The 23,094-nt window shown below is 41.2% G+C and overlaps 2 protein-coding genes across 8 annotated transcripts in view; one reads left to right on the top strand and one right to left on the bottom strand.

The window, feature by feature from the left end:
* The window catches only part of nubp1 (nucleotide binding protein 1 (MinD homolog, E. coli)), a 57,464-nt gene extending 54,118 nt beyond the window's left edge, over positions 1-3,346 (bottom strand). Inside the window, exons 1-2 of one of the 3 annotated variants that reach the window (XM_069906934.1) lie at positions 3,012-3,346; positions 445-602 (exon numbers count right to left, since the gene is read on the bottom strand). In XM_069906934.1, the coding sequence (XP_069763035.1) occupies positions 445-602; positions 3,012-3,021 (168 nt within the window). In that variant the 5' untranslated portion in view covers positions 3,022-3,346. The remainder of the gene's footprint in view (positions 1-444; positions 603-3,011) is intronic. The other 2 variants (XM_069906940.1, XM_069906936.1) reach the window with 2 other exon arrangements.
* LOC138747576 (tektin-3-like) overlaps positions 1,094-23,094 on the top strand; it is a 63,362-nt gene continuing 41,361 nt past the window's right edge. For 2 of the 5 annotated variants that reach the window (XM_069906926.1, XM_069906922.1), the window contains exons 1-4: positions 3,195-3,291; positions 3,743-4,428; positions 16,834-16,917; positions 19,441-19,511. In XM_069906926.1, coding sequence (XP_069763027.1) covers positions 3,210-3,291; positions 3,743-4,428; positions 16,834-16,917; positions 19,441-19,511 — 923 coding nt within the window. In that variant the 5' untranslated portion in view covers positions 3,195-3,209. Of the gene's footprint in view, positions 1,204-3,194; positions 3,292-3,412; positions 3,500-3,575; positions 4,429-16,833; positions 16,918-19,440; positions 19,512-23,094 lie in introns of those variants that run through there. The other 3 variants (XM_069906923.1, XM_069906925.1, XM_069906924.1) reach the window with 3 other exon arrangements.

The following is a 23,094-nucleotide window of genomic DNA, read 5'->3' as shown; positions in this document are numbered from 1 at the left end:
TGTAGCTGGCTTCACGTCAGATCAAATCTTAAGTTAGGTTATTAATGTTGTGTTGCAATAATTACTTCATTTTTATTTTTTCTTTAAATGTAATTTCTTTGTTTATTCATTTAATAAAATCTTTAAATAAAGTTTCAAAAAAAAAAGGTCAGATCAAATCCACCAGAGACTGCTAGAAAAGGGCGATCAGAGCTTGCAGGAAGTCGCGGACCTGGCCAAATCATTTGAAATAGCTCAGCAAAAAGCGGAAGTCTTTTTCTCTGGCATTGCAGCTGCTGCGTGGAGAGCACGGGCGCTGCCATCTTGGGACACAGGATCTCAAACACCCAAAGTGCCACCTATGTGGCCACACAAAACATCCACATTGGAGCTACCCGGCCAGAGATGTGACTTGTTCCTGCTGTGGGAAGAAGGAGCACTACGAAAGAGTATGTGGGTCCAAACCTTCTTCCAGCAGGGCCACTTGCAGGCAGCAGCCATCGCCATCTTGGACCGCGTCACTTCTCCGGGACCATGGGATAACAACCCACGACAGCACCACTTCTGGCAGCAAGGAACAGCACTGCGTGCACACCATGGGCGCAGCCATCCAGTCAGTGTACCTGTAGATGTTGATGAGGGACAAGAGGTTCCTTAGTCTTCTAAGTAAGTAGAGGCATTGGTGCATATTCTTGACCATTATGTCAATATGCTTATCTCAGGTCAGGTCATTGGAGATGTGTATCCAGAAGAACTTGAAGCTATCTTCATTTTCCACTTCAATGCCATTCATGTGGACAGGGATCTGGCCTCTACCCCATCTCTTCTTCATTTTATTGACATTGAGCGAGTTATTTTGGCACCATGACCTTTTCTTGTGTTCCATCTCCGTTTTCGTATCTGGCCTATGACAGTCACCAAATTTGAAAATGCTGATGGAACAATATTTAGTTGTGTAATAATTGGTGTCGAGGGTATCTACTGCGGCACTTCTTGAAGAGTGCAGATTTAAGTGAGATACCCATGGAAATTAAGACCAAAAAAATGCTATGGCCATTGGGTATGACATCATAATGACAAAGTATTATCATAAAGGTCCTTCAGCTGCTTGGGTTATATGCCACTCAGCCCAACTATAGAATATCAAAGTCATGCAATGGCATATGAGAAGTTGCTCCACTTCTGAACCTGCTATAATAAGTGACTATTAACATTATTTATCTGGTCAGTATATGTTCTTGTGCTTAAACTAATTTTTAAGCAGATTATTCTCTTGCTATATATTTAATTGGAGTATTTTTCAATTTCTGTTCTCTATATCATTAAAATAGTTCAAGAATAAGAAAAGTAGAAATATTAAACAATTTACTTCTTTTAATATATATTATTTCATTGTTCTGTTTCCATATAACCATATAACCATTTACGGAGTGGAAACAGGCCATGTTGGCCTTTCGAGTCCACACCGGTTCACTTTTCATTCAAAGTTATAGTCCAAACCAGTGGTTTTCAAACTTTTTCTTTCCACTCACATACCACTTTAAGTATTCCCTATGTCGTATTCCCTCTGTGTTAAGGGATTACTGAAGGTATGTGAGTGGGGGGGGGGAATTGAGAATCACTGCTCTAGACCCAATTGTTACTGAAATATTTTGCTTGAGAAAAATTGTCATTGGCCCATTTCCTTTGGAGTTCTGAAACCGTGCACATAACGAGTCAGTAGGGATGATTAAAACAGTGGTTTTCAAATGTTTTCTTTTCACTCACGTTTGGGCATCTGCCTATATTTTGCTCATAACTTGATGAAGGGCTCACCCTGAAACGTTGGTTATGTATCTTTATCTTTACTATATAAAGTACACTCTTTGACCTGCTGAATTTCTCCAGCATTGCATTTTTGCTTCAAGTCTGGAGACTTTCTTGTTTAACACAAAGCATTCAGGACTCCCCAAGAAGCAAAAAGTGGCACAAACTTAACTTTAATGTGATAAAGGCCAAGTACTCCAACAAGATTATTGTGTTTGTATGTGTATGTAGGGGTGGATGATGGGTGTTGATTGCAGGACAGTTTGTCCAGTGAGATTGTTGCGAACATATTGAGTGGGAAGATCAGCACAGGCAGTTCAGTGTATTTACTAATATCCCTTTCACACTTGCATCCCAGTAAATCGGCCGTTCAGTGTCCTGGGATAGGAATGAGGGTATGGCTTTTCACACAAGACCACTCCTAACCGGGACACTAAATGCTTTCACACGTTTTATCCCCGGCTTTTGGTCTGTTCTAATTTTAATAGAAAGCGCCTGCAATGCAATTGCCCATTTCACACTTGCCCGATCTCGCCGGGGATTATATTAGGGGTCAAGGCCGGCAATCCCCGGCGTGAAATGACGCCGGCGTTGAGCAGATTTTGCTTTCACACTTGCCACTTTAAAGGCTGATTGACGTTCGATTCCTGGGATCACTGGCATGTGTGAAAGCGGCTTAAGTCAAGCAAACCTGCTCTATCAAGATAGATACTGACCACCCATTGCCTATTATTAAACAGCACCATCAGAATAGTTCTTGGGGGCGCAAATGTTTCTGTGGCCCTTGTTCACGTGGAAGAGGGATTGATGTGTAACCTTTCTTATATACAGGTTGTCTTTGGCTCTCCAGTCCGGGTGGAAATACTGCTGCAATTGTACCTTCTTTCCCTTTGAAGGAATAGAGCACTTTCTCGTGACAAGGGATAGGGTCTCCTCTCAAATTGAACTCTGACTTGTACTTTGAGAGCATTTTAAGAGGGACAAATTGGAGGGGGGGGGGGTGACTATTTAGACTAAGATGGGCCTGGAACAGGAGATCAACAGCAGAAGATGCAGTGATTTTTTTTTGTGTGCTTCCACCTGTACATTGTGGGAAGGGGGAATAATCCCACAATCTAGATCTGGAAATGCTGCCCAGATGTGCCAATATCAAGCAAAGAAAAGGTGGGGGGGGGGGGGAATAGGCTTAATGCATGATTAAGTGGGATGGATGACGCGCATTTTACCCCTTTGCATCCATCATCTGATTGGAATCAAGTCATCGCTCATAGGCTGCCACCACCCACCGCAGGCGTCAACATGGAGGAACAAGATGGACCCCTGACTCGAGTAGGCGCCGCTTGCGATGCTGGGGTCCACGCCGACGCCGCCCGCGCGCGCGCAACCTCTGCACCAGCAGCTGACTCCGTTGCTAAGGGTCCGGGATGTTGCGGCGTCCCTGGCAACCGCCGGGCGGCCCCGCTCCAGCGCCCAGCCGGCTGGCCCTGCGACGGCGCGCGCGCCGAGGTGACGGGCGAGCCGTTAACTCGGAAGTGGTTTCTCCGTGAGGCGCGGGCGCCCCCTTCTCGCGGCCCCCGTGCGACGTTTCCGAGGGTTAACACCCGCTCTGCCTCTCCCCCCCGCCGCCGCCCCCCGAGCTCGCCGTTCCCCTCGCAGCAGGCGTCCCGTCGGCCAGATCTGGCACCGCGTTAGTTGAAAGAACGATGCCAGCCATGTATGCCTTGCTCATCATGGTCCACTTTATGATGTCGTGCATGTCATAATGCGTCGTGAGAAAGTTTTATGTCATTACTATAGTAATATGTGCTCACCGTCTGACATCTGGGTGAAGCCAAGATTGCATTTTGTCTTTTGTCTCCAATTGTTTTTTTCTTCTTCTTCATTGCCTTAGATTTCTCATGAAGTCAAGAGCTATTTATCATCGCCTCAAGCTAATAGAATTCCATTTCTCTTGTAGGCACTGTAGCCACCATGTATGGCAGGTGTTGCACAGCCGATTTGGAAACGAGATGCAGTAGCGTTAACCTGCCGTGGAGACCGAGCACCTATTACAAGGTTGCAGGCGTCAACAGCACGCTCGGTCCCTATACGAAGAACCTGTGTGGGAGGCAGTACCCAAATATGACCGCTTACCCACCGATGACCTCGTGCTCAACAGTGGGCGGGGGTCCCCTAATCAACTGCCCCGTGCCTTCGTACCCGGTGATGCACTCCTGTCCAGCCATCGCCCCCCGGCCGCCAGTAAGCAGCCCCGTAGTGAATCCTTGCTCTGTGATTGACCCGTGCCCTTCGATGGACCCGTGCTCCCCGGGAACCTCAAATCGCATCGCCCTTTTCAGCAGATACACTCCGGGTGAATGGTTGGAGGCCAACCACACCAACTACAAGCAATCCAATTGTTCCAGGCATAATGCTGAGAAGCTCAGGGAGGACACATCAAGACTCATCCAGGACAAAGCTCAGCTGACAAGGAAAATACAGAATGATACCAGTGCTAACATTGGGCAGAGGATAGAGGACATCAGCTTCTGGAAATTGGAACTTGATCATGAGCTTGATCAAATAATCATGGAGATTCATGCTCTTGGGCAAGTGAAGAGAAGAGTGGAGAAAGCACTGGAGGAGACAGATGCCCATCTCCAGGTCAGAGAAATAATTACCATATATACTCGTGTAAAAGTCAACCTCATGTAAAAGTTGACCCCCAATTTTATGGCCAAAGAATTTGGGATTTTCACCATATCTCATGTAAAAATCGACCCTAGTTCTTCACAGATAACAGATCAACAGTTGCAAGTCCATGCATATAAATGTTATAATGAGGAAATGAATGGTTTAGGACAGTGATTCTCAACCTATTTTTCCCACTCACATACCACCTTAAGTAATCCCCTATTAACCACAGAGTACTGATGCCATTCGGTGCTCTGTGATTAGTAAGGGATTACTTAAAGTGGTATGTGAGTGGAAATAAAAGATTGATAACCATTGATTTAGGACGGTGGTTTTCAAACTTCCCCCTAAAATCACATTCCACTTTAAGCAACCCCTCTGCCATAAGTGCTCTGTGAGGATTGCTTAAGGTGGTATGTGACTGGGAAGGGAAGGTTGAGAACCACTGCTGTAGTCTCAATTGCTACTAAAATATTTTGCTTGTGAAAAATTGTCATTGGCCCATTTCCTTTGGAATTATAAAACCGTGTACCTAACGAGTCATTTAGGTACGATTAAAACAGTGGTCTTCAATCTTTTTTAACAGTGGTTTTCAACATTTTTTGTTAGTAATTCTGTTTAATGTTGATAGTTTTATCTTCTATCTCTTTAAAATTGCTTCTGCCTCCTAATGGGTATCCACACAGGATCTCTTCAGTATCTTTACTGTTGATGTTGAAACCGATGAGAGAGGTGCAATTCACCCTTCTACAAGAGGGGAATGCTTTTTGTCTGTGGGCGTGTAGCGGGGGTGGTGAGATGCAATTTCATAGCGTGGCTGTACACAATCAGCTGAGAGAATGCAAGTGGTCAAATCGTTGTGCTGATATAATTGTTGCATAATGTTGAAGTCAAGACAATGAAAATTTTGGTTCCTAAAAACCTTTGGGTCTATTTTATAGATTTTGAGCTGATGATCATAAAAATCACTTTCACAATTTCCTATCATGTACCGTTTTTCACATATACCCTATTTTTGTGATTTCCTGTCATATTTTAAATCTACTTCAAGCATAAAAAAACCACGATGAGCCACATGTCATTGAAAATTCATTTTTGCATTCGCACTTGGACTTCTTCCCTGCTTTCACCAGGACTTTGTTGAAAAGCAGTGTCAGGGCAACTGGAATCCATCAATGCTGGCCAACTATTGTTCGACACTGACACGAGAGGCATCAGATGCTGAGTACAAACAAAAGTCCGCATCATGATGTGACTAAATATGCTAAATCCAATAAAAGTTGATTTAATGTTTCTCCAACTTCCTGAGTGATACAGCAAATCTAAATTATCTTCGTATTCAACTTGAAGTTGTCTATCATAGTCCCCAATTTTTGTTCAGGAAGCAAATTTTTTGTAGAAAATTTGTCGTTCAGTGTTACCAATGTCACCATGCACCCAACTCGACACACTGCAGATCAGCATCTGCTTGAGGGACAAGTGACCTCTCGCTCTGTATTATTACATTAATTGCTTTTGTTCCTTATTTGTTGAGAGACATTTGGATTTCTGCTACTGATTTTGGATTCAAATGTGAATTTCAGCCTCTCAACAGTAGTATCCATGTAATAGTCCAAACATTAAAAAATGGTCCAGAAAATTAAACTTTTACACGAGTAAAAGTGCTATACAGGGATATCCACAGTAGAAGAGTGGAAAAATAACATTATTCTCAATTCCTCACTATCAATACTATTTTCTTCTTCTTTGGCTTGGCTTCGCGGACGAAGATTTATGGAGGGGGTAAAAAGTCCACGTCAGCTGCAGGCTCGTTTGTGGCTGACAAGTCCGATGCGGGACAGGCAGACACGATTGCAGCGGTTGCAAGGGAAAATTGGTTGGTTGGGGTTGGGTGTTGGGTTTTTCCTCCTTTGCCTTTTGTCAGTGAGGTGGGCTCTGCGGTCTTCTTCAAAGGAGGTTGCTGCCCGCCAAACTGTGAGGCGCCAAGATGCACGGTTTGAGGCGTTATCAGCCCACTGGCGGTGGTCAATGTGGCAGGCACCAAGAGATTTCTTTAGGCAGTCCTTGTACCTTTTCTTTGGTGCACCTCTGTCACGGTGGCCAGTGGAGAGCTCGCCATATAATACGATCTTGGGAAGGCGATGGTCCTCCATTCTGGAGACGTGACCCATCCAGCGCAGCTGGATCTTCAGCAGCGAGTCCACGAGTCCAAATACTATTTTATACTAATAGCATTTGACATGGTTTTGAATGTCTGATTATTAAAATAGATTTTGTTGGACAGATATAGACCTAGTTTTCTTAAGCTATATATGAAATAATTTAAAAGTGCAGCTTGGATGATTGCAGGGTAAGGTTATATCTTTCAGAAGTAAAACACAAAAATTTGTAGACACCGTGATTGAATTAAAAACTCAAAGCTGGAGAAGCTCAGCAGGTCAAGCTTTAGAGAGCAAACATAAATATACATAACCGACATTTCGGGCTTGAGCCCTTCATCAAGGTATGGGAAAATGTCGGCAGGCATCCAAACAAAAGATAGTAGGAGGGAGGGGTGGTCGCAAGGCAGGAAGAGAAGGGAGGAAGGGGTCTGAAGTGATCAAGGGAAGGGAAGGATGGCTCAGTGAAGGGAGAGGGAAGGGAGGGATAGCTCAGTGAAGGGAGAGGGAAGGGAGGGATAGCTCAGTGAAGGGAGAGGGAAGGGAGGGAGGAGAACGGGGAAGGAAGTGGGGGGGGGGGAAGAAAGAGGAGACCAGGTTGGCAAAAACGGAAAAAGTCGATGTTAATGCTATCTGGAGACCAGAACTGCACGCCAGATACTCCAGATATGATGAAGGGCTCAAGCTCGAAACATCGGTTATGTATTTTTACCTTTGCTACATAAAGGACACTGCTTGACCTGCTGAGTTTCTCCAGTTTTATGTTTTTACTTGTATCTTTCAGATATTGATGCAAAACCCTTGAATTTTGTTTTCCAGTCAGTGATGAAGTTTGAACTATCACTTTATTATCTGCTCTTGGTTACCCAGCTACTTGTTATTTTGTGGCTACCTTGATTTTTTTTTAACTGACTGCTCGAATTAGTTTGAGATGATTTTGGAATGTACATTTTTATATACTTGTGGCATAAAAGAAAAAGTGCACACTTATTTTCACATGAATATCTTTATGTTAAATACATCCATAAATATAAGTTTAAGCAAAGATTTTATAATTTTTGCTCAAAAGGACTCAGCGAATCAAGATTAAAGGAAGAGTGGGGCAATTGTGATATCCATTACTTCTTGAGGTTCTTTTATTGAGAATGCATGGACCTTTTGGTGCCTTGATCAATAAAAGAGAATATTATTCAGCTTCAAAGTTAATATGATTTTATAACTTTTTTGTGTATGTTGAAGGTGTTACTGGCAAGACTATTTATTGCCCATTTCTAATTGCCCTGAGGATGTAGTACGAGCGTGACTTCTTGAAGCACTGTGGTCCCTCTAATAAAGGTATTTCTGTAGCACTGGTTGGAAGGGCATTTGAGAATTTGGATCCTGTGATGACAGGATAGTTTTATTTTTCCCAGATCGTGATATTGTGCAACTTGGAAGAGAACTTACACCTGCACTATTTCTTGGTGAAAGAGATTGTGGAATGGGATGACCTGCCCGAGAAGTCTAAGTGAATAATCATTGTGAAATATACAGCAAGAACACATCAATTTATATGGTAGGGGAATTAAGGGATATGGGGAAAAGGCAGGTAGGTGGAGATGAGCCTATCATCAGATCAGCTATGATCTCATTGAATAGCGGAGCAGGCTTGAAGGGCTGGATGGCCTCCTCCTGCTCCTATTTCTGAAATTCTTGTGTTCAGTGATGAAGGTAAAGGAATATTTACAATGATGGACAGTCCTGGGTGTTGGCAAGCTTCTTGAGTGTTGTTGACACTACATTCATTCAGGTAAATAGAGAATATTCCATCATCTTCAAGATACCCTCATAACCTAACAATTGGGCTATAAGGGAGCTTCAAAGAGAACATATTGTGGGTACAGACTAAGTTCTCTTGTGAGGGAAAAGAAAGGTAACTTAAACTCGAACTCCCTAGGCAACTGAAGAAATGGAGACAACAATCAAATCACAAACATTGCCTCAGCTCAATGTCAGGCTCATAAAATGTTAGAAAATTGAGCAGAATTTAGCAGGATAATTGAAAAGTGAGATGAAAGAATAACTGAATGTGGAGGAAAATGAACAATGGCATGAAATCTATGTCAAGTTGTTCAGTGCTAAAGGTTGCAGGTTCCTAATCACTAAGCCTCACTTTAAAGGCCCTCTGGTACAAAGAACCCAGGTTTGACCCATTCAGTGTGATCCTGCAGAATGACAAGTTTTCAATGCTCCAATCCCACTGAAGTGCTTTGACAGCCAATTAAATTGCTGGCTGTCAAGATGCATGGATGTCATAGTTATTAATTGAAAATGTACTTTAAAACACATTTAAATGAATAAGTAAAACACAAAATTCTGCAGACACGGTGGTTGAAGTTAAAAAAGAACACAAAATGCCGGAGAGGCTCAGCAGGTAAATTAATAAAATTATTATTTTTTAAAAATGTCAGTTATCTGAAAAGTATTCCTCCCCCATTCATTTCCATTGAAGTATCTGGAATTACTGAATCCACCCCAGATTTAGCCTGGTTCGATCGTCATACTCTTCTTTCTAACTCTTGACTATATAGTGCTGTATCAGAGTGCAGTTGTCTGCACTTTGCAGTCAACTGCATGGAAGCTTGCGACTAATGTGTTCAACTATGTCTGCAAGGGAGTCCTGAGCTTGCACATTTGGGAGTGTTACACAAGAAATGGGTGGCGTTTCTTGCAGAAATGCTGGGCGGTTGTACAATTTTGAAACAATAGGTCTTTATAAACTAACTGATGATCAAAGAAAAAATGAAGATGATAGAGGAAAAAACATCTTTTGGAGGCTACAGGGATGGCTGAGGTTTAATGAATGCTCTCTCTCTTTGCGAAAGTAGTGGATGGTGTCAGTATTGCAGTTAACATGTTTAGAACATTGGATGCGAGGTAAAAATGAGGTCCATGAATGTTTGCCAGTACTCCAGGAACGTCACCCAGTTGACGTATGATCCATCCAAGTTGCTGTTGAAAGTGGGGGAAATGATAGCTAAGGTTTCACATTTCTTGGGATAAAGGAGTAATTCCAGCAACTGCAGAGTCCCAAACATTGTGGGAGAGTTGATTGGTCACTGCAACTGCTGGAGTAATATCTGTGGTGAAAGTAATTTGCATTTGTAAAAGAACATGAGTAAGGAAGTGAAAGCCAATGTGGTTCCATTGCAGGCAAATCATGTCTGAAGAAAATGTTGGATCCTTTCGTGAATTAACATCAACAATTGATGAAGGTGATTCAATTGATGATGCCTCTATGGATATCTGGGATGTTTAATCTGGGATAAATTCTTCATTGGTTGGTGTCAGACTTAGCACAAAGTTGAGATTACCGGAGCAGGAAGTCCTTCAGAAGCAGAGGTGGGGTGGGGGAGGAATAGTGGAGAGAAGTGACAAGAAGCCACAGGGGTGCTAATGGTGAATTTAGGGTACAAATTTAACAATGTACTTTGATGGAAATGTAGGGATATGATTGACACTGTGGGTGTGAAAAGACTTTGAACGTTTTTTTTTTGTAAATAATTTATTGTGAATAAAGTCTATTTTAAGAAGAAGAAAAGACCTTTGACCACAAGGCTATCAGGCAGTGGTCAGCACAGAAACTCCTGCAGATACTGAGAGAGGATGACTTGATGGACCTGATGGGGTGGTAATCTGAGCAGACCATCCAGGTCATCGCTAGGGCTCACAAAAAACACCAGGGCTTAGCCTGGCTGGTGGTGAGAGGAGCCCTCCCAGTCAGATCCTTCCTGTATGACCGGAACAACATCACCCACCTGCTTGTCGTCCCTGAGATGACAACGTTAGAGTGGACATGTTTGCCCACCTCTTTGCTGATTGCAGATTCACTAAGAGTGTGTGGAGAAGAATGCAAGGGTCCTTGTCACAGTTAAGCCCCAGCAACAGCGTGACAGAGGACTCTCTGATCAATGTGCTGTTCCTGGGGATGCACACAGAGTCAGATGTCCAGAACTGCTGGAAGACCATAATCTTGGTGAAGGATGTACTTTGGTCTGCCTGAAACCTGTTAGTCTTTCAGTTCGTGGAAATGTTGACGAGGGTATGCTGCCGACTGGCACATTCCAGGCTGCAGAAGTACATCCTGAGGGACCTATTAAAGTTTGGTACAGTCAATGCAAGGGTGCTTTGGGGAAGAACCACAGCTAGGAGTTCCACCCCCTCTCCCGTACTGGACATTTAAGGGCTGAGACTTGGAAGTCCCTCAAAGGACAGAGAGTGGAGAAGTGACAAGGTGCCACAGTGGTGATAATGGTGTAAATGGAATCAAATGTAACAATGAACAGGGACGGGTACGTATGGATATGAAAGCAAAGGTGGGAACAGTCTCTGCATGATTTTCCACTTGAAAATAATTAATTTTGAATAAAGTCTATTTTTGATTTAAAAGAAAAGTTATTTGCAGATTAGTAACATTTCAGAGACCAAAGTTCAAATCTCTCCATGACAACTGTGGAAGTCAGGGGAACACGACCCAGTCCTCATTGAGGGCTCAGTAGTGGAGAGGGTCAAGAACTTCAAATTCCTGGGTGTCACATCTCTGAGAATCTGTCCTGAACCCTCCATGTTGATGTCATTACCAATGCCTATACTTTGTGAGGAGTCTGTGGAAGTTTGGTATGCCACCGAAGACTCTTGTAAACTTCTACAAGTGTACCGTGGATAGCTTTCTAGCTGGTTGCATCACTGCCTGGTATGGAGGTGCCAAATCTCAGGACAAGAATAAACTCCAGAGGATTGTTAACTCGGCCTACAATATCACAGGCACCAGACTTCACTCCATCGAGGACATCTACATAAGGTGGTATCTTAAAAAATCAGCCTCTATCCTTAAAGACCCCCACCACCCAGGCCACGCCCTCTTCACTCTGCTACCATCAGGATAAAGGAACAGAAGTCTAAAGACAAGCTCTCAATGGCACAAGGACAGCTTCTTCCCTGCTGCCATCAGATTCCTGAATAATCAATGAACCAAAGACACTGCCTTACTTTTTGTGCATTGTTATTTTTATTTTTTATAGTAATGTTGTAAGATGGTTATAATACGAATATTTGCTCTATGATGCTGCCATGAAACACCAAATTTCATGACTTGTTCATGGCAATAAATCCTGATTCTGGAATTCAAATTCAATGAGTAATTCTGGAATTTGGAAAAACAGCAGAAACTGTGCTCAGTAATGATAATCACAAATTCTACCAGATTTTTCCTTTTTAAAAGTGAACAATGTTGTCAGGTGGAGAAACCTGCCTCTCTTACTTGTTCCAGACCTACTCCTGGAGTCTAACTCTTAAATATTCTTTGAAATAGCCCAGAAAACCACTCTGTGGAGATCATTACCTTTACAAGGGGCAGTTGAGGATGGGCAATAAATGGTAGACTTGCCAATATATCTCGTATTCCAAAGAGAAAGAATGAACTGAGACAAAAATCAGCTCTAGGGTGTAATTCTAGGAGCTCTTTAGGTTATTGTCATCTCAAGCTGCTCCAACAATTGGAGAAAATGGGCTTTAAGAAGTAAGGAAAGAGTGAAGTCCTGTGGTGGGTGGTAGGGGGAGAGATTAATATTGTAAATGAATTATGGTATAGGGCATTGAACTGGAAGGATTAAAACTTCATCAGCCATAACTTGATCCTTTGCATCTGGGGGCACAGTGGGTTAGGTCTGAATAATGGAGATGTGAGTTTGATATCAAGAAACTAATTAGAATGTATTCATAAAAAGATGTTTCTGCGATTAGCTCTAAGGAAAAATAAATAGTAAATAAATGAGGTGGAAAACAGTAATTTCACTCCAACAATTTACAATGGATGTAAACAGCCACTGAGCCAAGTCTTGGTGGTAGTTATTAACATACCAATTAAGCCAAAGAATGGAATTTTGGGAAAATGAGTTTGCTCATGTTATGAAAAATATAATTAGCTCATACCTTTCTCTAATGTACTAAATTAGAAGTAACACATTTTCTTGCAAAGAGTAGCTTTATTTCTATTAAACACGAAGCATGACATTTAATTCATCTGCATTCTTCCCAATTTTTAAATCTAAATGTTAAAAATGTTAATAAGTAGTTTGTTTCTTTTCCCCCTTTAAAAGGTCTAAATTCTAGCCCCATTCCTGTGGCTCAGGAATGCGGTAGAAGGAAGATAACACTTCAAAGAATCTGGAACATTCCGTTGCTCATGTCAGTCGTTACTTAGTTAGAACTAATCAATTCTTCATGCCCTGTGGCTCTGCTACACTCATCCTGTATTAATCCGCACGTCGTCACGTGGGCAAAGTCTATTGTTTTTAAAGTAAAATTTTAAAAAATTATTGAAATGTGGAAAAACTCAGCAAAGTTCTTGTAAAAGTTCCTGGCCCTGACATATGAATTGTTTACCTTGCCACAGATGCTGCCAAACCTGCTGGGTTTTTTTTCCTTCATTTTAATATTGAATTTAACATCATCTACATTTTTTAAAGTATTTGCATGCATGGGTTTTAAACAGTGCTGTGATCATAAGGCAAATAGAGTCCACATAGCTACCAACAATATTAGGGCTCCATTAGCCTTATGACCATTATTTTCCAGGACCTTTCAAATTGATCTCAATAGGCAGATTTGATGTGGTATCTCATTTGAAACTGAGCCGTAGGCATATCCTCCTCCTTGATATGCATCTCTCTAAAAGCTATCTTCTTGTAAAATTAATTTGTTGTGTGGAACTGAAGATTTTGGATGTTGGTTCATAAGCATTTCCTGAGGTTTTGTCTCATTTATCAGAGCATAGTTAGGAGGCAGACTGTGGACTTATTTTGTAGACAATTGTATCTTGCCCACTATATTGGTGAAGGCTTGTGGTTTGTTCAACCTTGCACATTTATCACTCTTTTTCAGTGGCTGCTGTTTGCGCTTTAAAAAAAAATTCCAAACCTTTAATCCAGGATTAGGAAAGATTTTTTTTTGTTTTTAACCAAGTAAATGCCATATGTCAAAGGAGCATTAGTCAATATAAGGAAACAAACGTGGCCATTTGGCTTCCTTCCAAAATGAAATTCAACTGATAAAGCATTTGCAGAAAATGGGGAGAGTTGTGGTGAGAGATAATTGACCTAAAATATTTTCATAATGAGTATTTCAATGGGGTGTGCAATCCAATTCCAATTTGAAAACAAAGGTCATCAGTACAATTGGGGATTTTCTGCAAGGTTCAAATGCGCTTGTGGGTTAGGGCAGCCAGGTATTCATAATCATATCCAGTGGAGTTTAGCTCATGCTTTGGCACTTTTTCCATGATATATGCCTCAGCTGTTAGGCTGTGGCAACCTGTGAGGATTTCATTTGAGTGAATTTCTTTAATAAAATACTTAATCTTTGTAATTAAGCTGCCACTCTGTTGCCCATAGCTCTCCCTCCAGTAACTGTGTCTGCCAAGTGCTCTTACCTAATCTCTGAGGTTCTGATTACACTGAACAACAAATGTTTTCAAAAGGATGGCTTCATGAAATGATAGACAACTTCAAGCTGAACACAAAGATAATTTCAGATTTGCTATATTACGTAGGAAGCTGGAGAAACATTCATTTGTTTTAAACTTCGGCATGTTTAATCACATAATGATAATGCTGAAACATTGCGTTAGTGCAACTGATCTAAAAAATGTTTTGCCGCTGATTTTCATTTGCACTCGGCACCTGATGCTCTCCTGTTAGTGTTCAACAACAGTGAACCAGCATTGATGGATTCCAGTTGCCCTGATACTGCTTTTCCATGGTCTTGATTAAACCTTTCACTGTGTTCGTCATTGACTGCACTAAGATCAGCAGGGAAAAATCCAAAAGCGAATGCAGAATATGAATTTTCAAAATGACAATTTGCACTTCATGGTTTTTTAATGCTTGAAGCATGTTGACAATCAACTGGATGTAGTTTGGTGCTTTGTGGTTGCAACAAATGTAACAAAATGTATTGTAGCTGTTGCGACATTAACAAAACCTTTCTGCTGTATTGAATCTTCCTGAAGACAATAATTGCTATTGTTAAGAATACTTAGTATGTTATTCCCTGAAGAATAACAACCTGCATATTGCATTCAGCCTATATAAATGTAATGTATAGCATCTGTATATGTGAGCTGTTTTTATAGCCTGTCTGCATCTATCCTGACTAAGAATGCCCAAGCCTAAGACAACATTTGCATAGCACCTGAACTGAGTGCATGCCCAGGGCTGCTTGGACTGACCAAAACAGCTTGGTTTGTGGGCATTATACTAGTAGACTTAAAATGTGATGTGAGATCACAAAATAGGTTTGCTGGCTGCGCACTGTCCTCTTTGGAGAATTTATTCAGATCTCGCTGCCTCAGTAGACCCTTGCCACCCTAGTAATCATCTGTTTGACCGGCTGCCCTCTGGTAGACGTTTTGGGTCCATTAAATCACGGACAAACAGACTTAAAAACAATTTTTACCCCAGAGCCATACATGAACTGAATACCGCCAGATATTGAATATTGTATTGTTTTATTGGGTTGTTGTTTTTATATTTTATTTGTTTGATATATGTGTGCCCTGTCAGGATGCGCGTTCATTTTCGTTGTACTTGGGCAATGACAACAAAGGTTATATTATTTCTAAAAGACGGTACGCGATAAGAAAATCGTAAGGTGATTTTGATGATCAGCAGCCCAAAATGCATACAAAAATGTTCAGGAAGAAAAATCTTTGTTGTCCAGTGTTATTATTCTTTTGCTTTTCTTCCCTTAAATCTCTGTTCTGTGATCTGCATATTGCTTAAACAAGTGGTTCTCAACCTTTTTCTTTACACTTACGTAATCCCTATGCCATCGGTACTCTGTGATAAGTAAGGGATTGCTTAATATAGTACGTGAGTGGGAAGGGAGGGTTGAGAATCACTGCTCTAGATCCAATTGTTATTGAAATCTTTTGCTTGAGAAAAATTGTCATTGGCTCATTTCCTTTAGAGTTCTGAAACTATGAACATAACAAGTCAATTCGGTACGATTAAAACAGTGGTTTTCAAACTTTTTCTTTCTACCCTCATCCCACCTTAAGCAATCCCTTACTAATCACAGAGCACCTGTGGCATAGAGATTACTTAAAGTGGCATGTGAGTGGGAAAAAAAAGGTTGAGAACCACTGGCTTAAACCGTGTAAATTCACCGATTTTCATTCTGTTTCTCTTTTCATGGACGCAGTCTGACTGGCTGAGCATTCCAACATTTTCTGTTTTACCTTAGTAATATGCAGTTTTCCATATTTTAATTTTATCTCGTACTGGTGTTTATTGAAAACTCCTAATAATTTTAGAATTATAACTCATTTGCCCAAGACTCCATTCTGCAAATTTAAGGTTTAATCCTTAGGTTTCCCTGGAACATCAGTTAATTTTTTATTGTTCTCTCAACTCTATTTTCTTCTTTCAGTGGTTTATATTGGTCCTTGTTTAATTTATTTTCTGAAAACTGATAATGTAACGCTTCGACATCTTTGCACTGAAGTGTCCTTAGATTTTGAGTTCAAGTCTCTGGAATGGTTATTGAAGCCTTGGCCTTTGTAGCAAGGTACATATACATAACTGAACCATACAGTCTGTAACTTATTAAAATATGAGTTAAATAAACATTTTTTCTCATCAGCTAACATCACACTTTAAGAATAATGTATCTATTTGCAATGAATATCAAATATGACAAAATTCAATGGCCCATGTATGGCTTTGAGAACTATGCCTTCTGAAACCTGGTTCAATTAATTTCAATAGAAGCGAGTTCCATTGAAGCAGTTTCGTGTGCACACTTTACTGCTTCATATGTTTAGTGCAATCCACAGGGGAGGAATTTTTATCCCAATGGTTTCAGACGGAGATTATTTTTCATAAAGCATACAGTGACGTAGTCATTTTCAATACACCTCAAAGCACTTCACACCCAATAAAACACTTCTATATATGTCTGTGTGTTGCTTTCCCAATTTGTTGCTCATTAAACTACCAAACAGCTTCCTAAAAGTGATGGGAGTGAAACTATTATGTTCGCCCTTCTCATACCCATTTTACTGGGACCTTAATCTCTCCCAGCCAAATATAATTTAAACACTTTAAAAGAAGTCAATAAAATTGTTCCAAAGGTTTAAAATGAATAATACAATGATATTCTTTGTGGCTTATTTCAGATGGTTCAAGAATGTTTATATCACCGTGAAAAGAGGATGGGCATTGACTTGGTTCATGATGAAGTGGAGACACAGTTACTTGAGGTGAGTTACCAGAAGGCAGCTAGGAACAAGAGCAAAATCAAGTTGTGCTGGACTGTGTTTCACTTCAATAGATAACTGCAACAGTACCTATATTTCCCAGTAGCCAGAAAGCATTATCCGATGATTCCACTGAGCACAACACCTCATTATTACCCTGATACTGCAAAGCTTCATGAATCAATCCTGAATTTGGAACTTTGTTGCGGACTGCATCAGAATATAGGCCTGAGATATGGTAAAGCCTAAAACCTCAAAGTGAACACTTTGTCAAAAATGGTCTTCCTAAAAGTAAACCACAAAAATCTGCAGATACTGTGGTTGGAATAAAAACACAATGTTGAAAAAACTCATCTGGTCAGATAGAGTACTTTAAATAGCAAAGATAAAGATACATTATCAACGGTTTGGGCTTGTGCCCTTCAGAAAAACCACAATGCTGGAGCAACTTAGCTTGAAACATTGGTTATGTATCTTTATCTTTGCTGTATAAAGTACATTGTTTGACCAGCTGAGTTGCTCCAGCATTGGGTTTTTACATCTTTCCAAAGCTCTTTGTTTCCTATTACTACAATTTAGGCATGACAATGAATAGTTACTGTTGACTAGTAGTGCAGTGCTACAGTTCAACAGTCAACATGAAATAAATAAGAGATCTCAGAAGCCTGAAGATTAATGCCTATAATTCAGAGATGAACATTGTGCTTTGCTTTTCAATGGTGTAAGTGCTTAAACTGTTTGAGCCATCTGAATCCATTTGCTGATATTAGCATTTTGTAGTTCACTGGTATTCACTGATCAGATAGAATTAATCAGCAAATGTGCCTTTTTTGTGTACATTGCTAACAAGTAGGCTATTATCAGCAGGAGGTTTGTAAAACTGAGCCCAAATCCTTCTTTACAAATTAAAAGTTACTCATCTGAAGCAATACAGCTTTGTACCACTTAGATGTGGTCACACTGGTTATCTCCTCCACATTCTAATCTCAACAGTGGCTTTAATTTTTGCTACCAATTTTGAAAGGTGTTTTTAGGAAAACTCCTTCTGAATGAGGTAACCCAAAATTAATTCTATATTCTGATTGTAAAATCAGGGCAAAACCATGGGTGTGGTCCTTAAAATATATGTAGCAGTGCATTCCGAGCCCTGAATTAAAGGTGATGTTCTACACCAGTAGCAAAAATTAACGCCAAATTTATGAATGAAATGCCAAGGGAATGACCAGTGAGCCCGCGTCTGAGTCCTGCAGTGTGAGGGCTGATGCCTGATAAATGCTGAGCCCAACATGGTTAATGGAGGCTCGTGCAAGATCTCCTCCTTTACTGGGAAACTTGGAGCCGTTATAAAAGCAAAATAGGGTGGTGTGGTTAGTGTAGCGGTTAGCGCAATGCTGAATAGGCATCAGGGACTGGGGTTTGAATCTGGTCCTGTCTGTAAGAAGTTTGTATGTTTTCCCCGTGTCTGTGTGGATTTCCTCTGAATGCTCTGGTTTCCTCCAACCATTCAAAAACGTACTGGAGGTGGAGGTCAGTTGAGTGGCACAGATTCGTGGGCCGAAAATACCTATTACCATGCTGAATGCCTAAATTTAAAATAAAAAAAAATGTAAAAATGGATGGACAGAGAAAGAGAGTAATGTTTCATCAGAAATTCAATGTTGTGACCTTAAATGTTAACCGTTTCTCTCCCACAAATGCTTCACGCCCTGTTGAGTATTTTGTACTCTATTTCGGATGTTTATAGCTTTTCCTTATTCTCTCCCATATATCAACCCAGAAGATTGGCACATGGGAGGCTAAACCACTGGATGCACAAGAGTCCACTCGCCATGCTGCGTAATGCATTGCATCAGCATTCAATCAGCTGACAGGAAGCAAGAAAGCTATTCTGCCGTGAAATGGCAGAAACTCATTGTTTACTGGCACCCATTTCCCCATCCCTAGCGATGTAAACTCTACACCTACTTTTTAAAGGGGCAGAAGTAAAATATATGACATTTTTGTCAGTTCTTCAGGTGCCCAGCTGGTCTCCTGGTCCAGATCCGACACAACTGATGTTCACCAGGAATCTATACGGAAACCAAATTTCCCCACTTATTTGACTTCAAACTTCCATCATTGAGGACACAAGAACTGCTCATACTAACCCTCCAAGACTACTATTTATTAAACAATATTTTATTTATTTTTATATATGTATATATGCACTGCAAATGCATTGTTTGTGTGTTATGTCTGGCTATGTGCTTGCATGTTTTTGCACTGAGGACTGGAGAATGCTGTTTAATTGGGTTGTACTTGTACATTGGGATGGTAATAAACTTGATAATTAATACAGAAATTCCTGGTGAACTTGGATTAACAAAAAATTTTTATCTAGGCACTGGCCCTCAAGGGGTGAGAAATGACTGGTATGCTTAAGAGTGTCACCTTTCTACCACCCCCACTCTGCTGGTCATGATAGAAGTGTACCAGAATTACGGACATTAGAAGATGCTTCTAGTTTTTTTTATTATTTGTTAAAAGGAAATGAGAATAATCAAGTGCATCCAAGAAAGATTGAAAAGAGGCATAGAGAGAGCCACCGAACAACTTGCGTAAGTAATTTTTAAATTTGCTACAGCACTGAAATCTGAATGATAATTCACTTCCTATCACTAAGTTTGAGAGTTTATGCCTAGCTCACTCTGTACGTGTACTGAAAGGTTTCTGTCATTTATAATTAAAACAAAACATGTAATTTTGCATTCGATCTTCCTGAATGTGATAGACTGAATAACTTCTGCAATTATGATGTGAAAAGGACGAGGCGGATCATTGAGCCAATGCCAATTTTTAGTGCAGTCACATCTACCCATTCCCTCATTCATTTCCTGCAACCCATTATCTTGCGCTTGTCAAATAACACCCCACTTCTCTCCCCTGATTCTTCTGCCAGTCACATACACTAGGGGAGATTTATAGTTGCAAAGCACCTTACAATCTGGACATGGTTAAGATGTAGGAGCAAACCAGAACACTCCAGGAAAACCCACATGGTCTCAGGGAGAACGTGCAAACTGCACACAGCACAGCGAATCCAAATTGAACATGGGTCCGGTGCCGTGAGGTGGCTGCACTACCTGAAGCATCAGTGTGCCACACGGCACCAGTGATTGGGACCTGAAAGTCCTCCTTGTGCTCCACTATCGTGATACAGTCAGCAGCATGTAGAGTCCTCTCTGTTGCAGCCAGTTGATAATTAGTTAAAATCAGCAGGCTGACAGGCTCTGCCAAGCCAATTTAATGCCACCACTATCAACTCAGTCTTTATTTGCACCTCCTCCATTTCCCACTCATCTGCCCTGGCCCGCTCTGCTCCCAGATGTAATAAACACAGGATTCCCCTTGTCCACACCTACCACTCTACTAGCCTCCACATCCAACACATGATCCTCCGTAATTTCCTCCCCTCCAACGTGATCCCACCAGCAGACACATCGTTCCCTCTCTGCCTTCCATAGGGACCTCTCCTTGCGTGACTCTCTTATCCATTCATCCCTTCCTATCAATTGCCTCCTTTGCACCTTCCCTTGGGCTGCAAAAGTGCCCACATCATCTCCCTCACTACCACTTTGACCCCCAAACAGTCCTTTCAAGTGAATTAACACTTCACTTGTGTATCCGCAAAAGTTATCTACTACATCCGGTGCTCCTATTGCGGCCTTCTCTACAGTGGAAAGACTGGGCACAGTCTGGAAGATCGCTTCACTGAGCTCCTTTGCTTTGTCCGCATCAGTGGTCAGGATCTCCAAGTGGCCGACCACTTCAGTTCTGCGCCCCACTCCCATGCTGACATGTCTGTCCATGGCCTTGTACTGCCCCACTCAGACCACCAATAAATTGGAGGAGCAACACTTGATTTTCTGTCTGGGTGCTCTCCAACTGGATGGCATTAACATGACTTCCCCAGTTTCTGCTAGACTATTCTCCATTTTATCTCCCTTCCCCTTTCCCTTCTTTCCTCCAGCTCTCTGCCACCTTCCCCCTCCATTCACAGAGCCATTCTTCCTCCCCCTTGCTTGCTGGTGTGCCCTCCCTCCCTTATTCACCTATTTCCTGCTGCCTGTGGGATTGGTTCTTCCCTCTGCCCCTCCCCCCACCAATGACGTGCCTACCTATTTGTTTTTTACACCTTAATGGAACTCAAGCCTGAAACATAGGTTATGTTTCTTTATCTTTGCTATATAAAGTGCACTATTTGTCCTGCTGAGTTTCTCCAGGATTGTGTTTTTACTACAAGCCAATTTAATACCACACAGGCAGCAGGCAAACACCATTGGATCACTAATAGATCACAGAAACCATCCCTTTGACCCATCACATCCACGATGAGCGTCAGGTACCTAGCTATACACACCCCATTTGGTCCATAGCCTTGTATGCTTGCTAGTTTATGTGCTGGTCCAGTTACTTCTTCAATGCCTGACTCTACCGCCCACTCAGTTCATTCCAAACTCCAACCATCCTCTGGGAGAATTGTTTTTGCCTCTGATTCATTTCAACCTCCTACCCCTTCCCTAATCTCATGTCTACTAGTCTTGGGTTCCTGTGCTGATTGGTTTATCCACCCTCTTATCAGGCTGCAATGATCAGGCTATGTTTTCATCCTGATACACACTCCAATAATCACCTGGTCTCTCCCTTCATTCTCTTGTCTGTACAGGTACTACACATTTCCTCATCCTTCTTGAAGGACTCGCCTGATGGTTCTTCTTAACAGGCATCACCAGGCATTTGCCCAGCAAAGTGTCTTGAGCTTAATTAGAATGTTTACTGCAGCTATTCAAATGTGTTCTTAAAACAAAATTTGATATTCTAAGTGCTATGGTCATTGCATGCAGAGTAGTCTTTTACAGAAGGTAAAACTTGAAGGTGTCTACTCTCTTGTGCATGACTCAAAGCCCTCAGACTTGGAGTCCTTGAAAGCATCCTGCTATTGTTGGTTCAGTTCCCACTCTAATTAATCTATTAAATGTAAGTTTGGGATTCTTGTGGATGTGGTCAAACAGAGTATTGGTTTCACCTTTTGCTTTTGCCTTGTGTTAGAGCAATCATTGATAAATTAAAACACAAGGTCAGATAAAAATTGCATTCAATATTGGCTGGGAATCTTCATGTCTTTTGACTAACACACGTTATCGAGCAATTGTGAAAGAGAACAGTTTTATTGCAGCAGAACATATGGTTTTTGCAACTTTTGGATGAGAAAATGAAAAATACTGAGCATTATTCATTGCTAAACCTTTCCTACAGCCTCACGTACTGAGGCCATGCTTAGTACTTCCCTTCAGTTCAAAAGTTATTTTCAACCCATACCTTGCTTTTCTTTCTCATTCTTCAGTGCCACCATTTTACCCTCCAAATCTGCCCTTCATTTTGGCACCTTAACTGAACATGGGAAGGAGATGCTTAACTGAGCCATGAACTTTGGTACTGTTCTAAAATTTTGGAAAGTTGAGCTCAGATTTATTTACAGTAAAAGTCCTAAAATCCAGACTGCTCGGGGATTGGGTCAGTCCAGATTCTTGGGCAGTATTTTTAAAATTCGAATTTAAGGAGAATAAACAGGTAAATTTGGATAATTTATTAATGAAACATTATTTCATATAAAATACAAAGTGAAAAAAAAAATATAAATTTTCTCTCATTTCTATGACTTCCACCTGGTCGCTTCTTGCCACTGTGCATCTGTGGCACTTACGTGTGTACTCATGTACTCACGCTTGCAAACAAAAACTGAGAGTTTCCGAGGAGTTTGGATTCTCGGGTGGTCTGGATTTTTGGCATTCAAATTTTTGGACTTTCACTGTAGTTTAAATTCAGTTGATCAAATGATCTGGAATTCGTATCAGTGCCAATGACTAGATTGTTAAAATCCCATCTATCATCCTCATTTGATCCAGCCTGTAGATGATCCTCGTTGTACAGGTGTGACAGTTGCGAACCCATTGACTTGAGCTAGCAAGTCATTGTTGCATATGAATCCAGCAGTTCAAGAGGTTAACACTAGCGAGAGTGCAGAAAAGGTTCAATAACGTGGAAGAGAGAGCCATGGTCATCAGGAGAGATTAACTAGGCTGGGTTTGTCCTCACTTGATATAGATAATGAGGGGTGACTTTATAAAATTGAGGGGTCAG

This window comes from Narcine bancroftii, chromosome 12 (assembly GCF_036971445.1).
Source record: "Narcine bancroftii isolate sNarBan1 chromosome 12, sNarBan1.hap1, whole genome shotgun sequence".
Lineage (NCBI taxonomy): Eukaryota > Metazoa > Chordata > Chondrichthyes > Torpediniformes > Narcinidae > Narcine > Narcine bancroftii.
The sequence above is the reverse complement of the archived record's forward strand: the minus strand, read 5'-3'. Positions and strand labels throughout refer to the sequence as shown.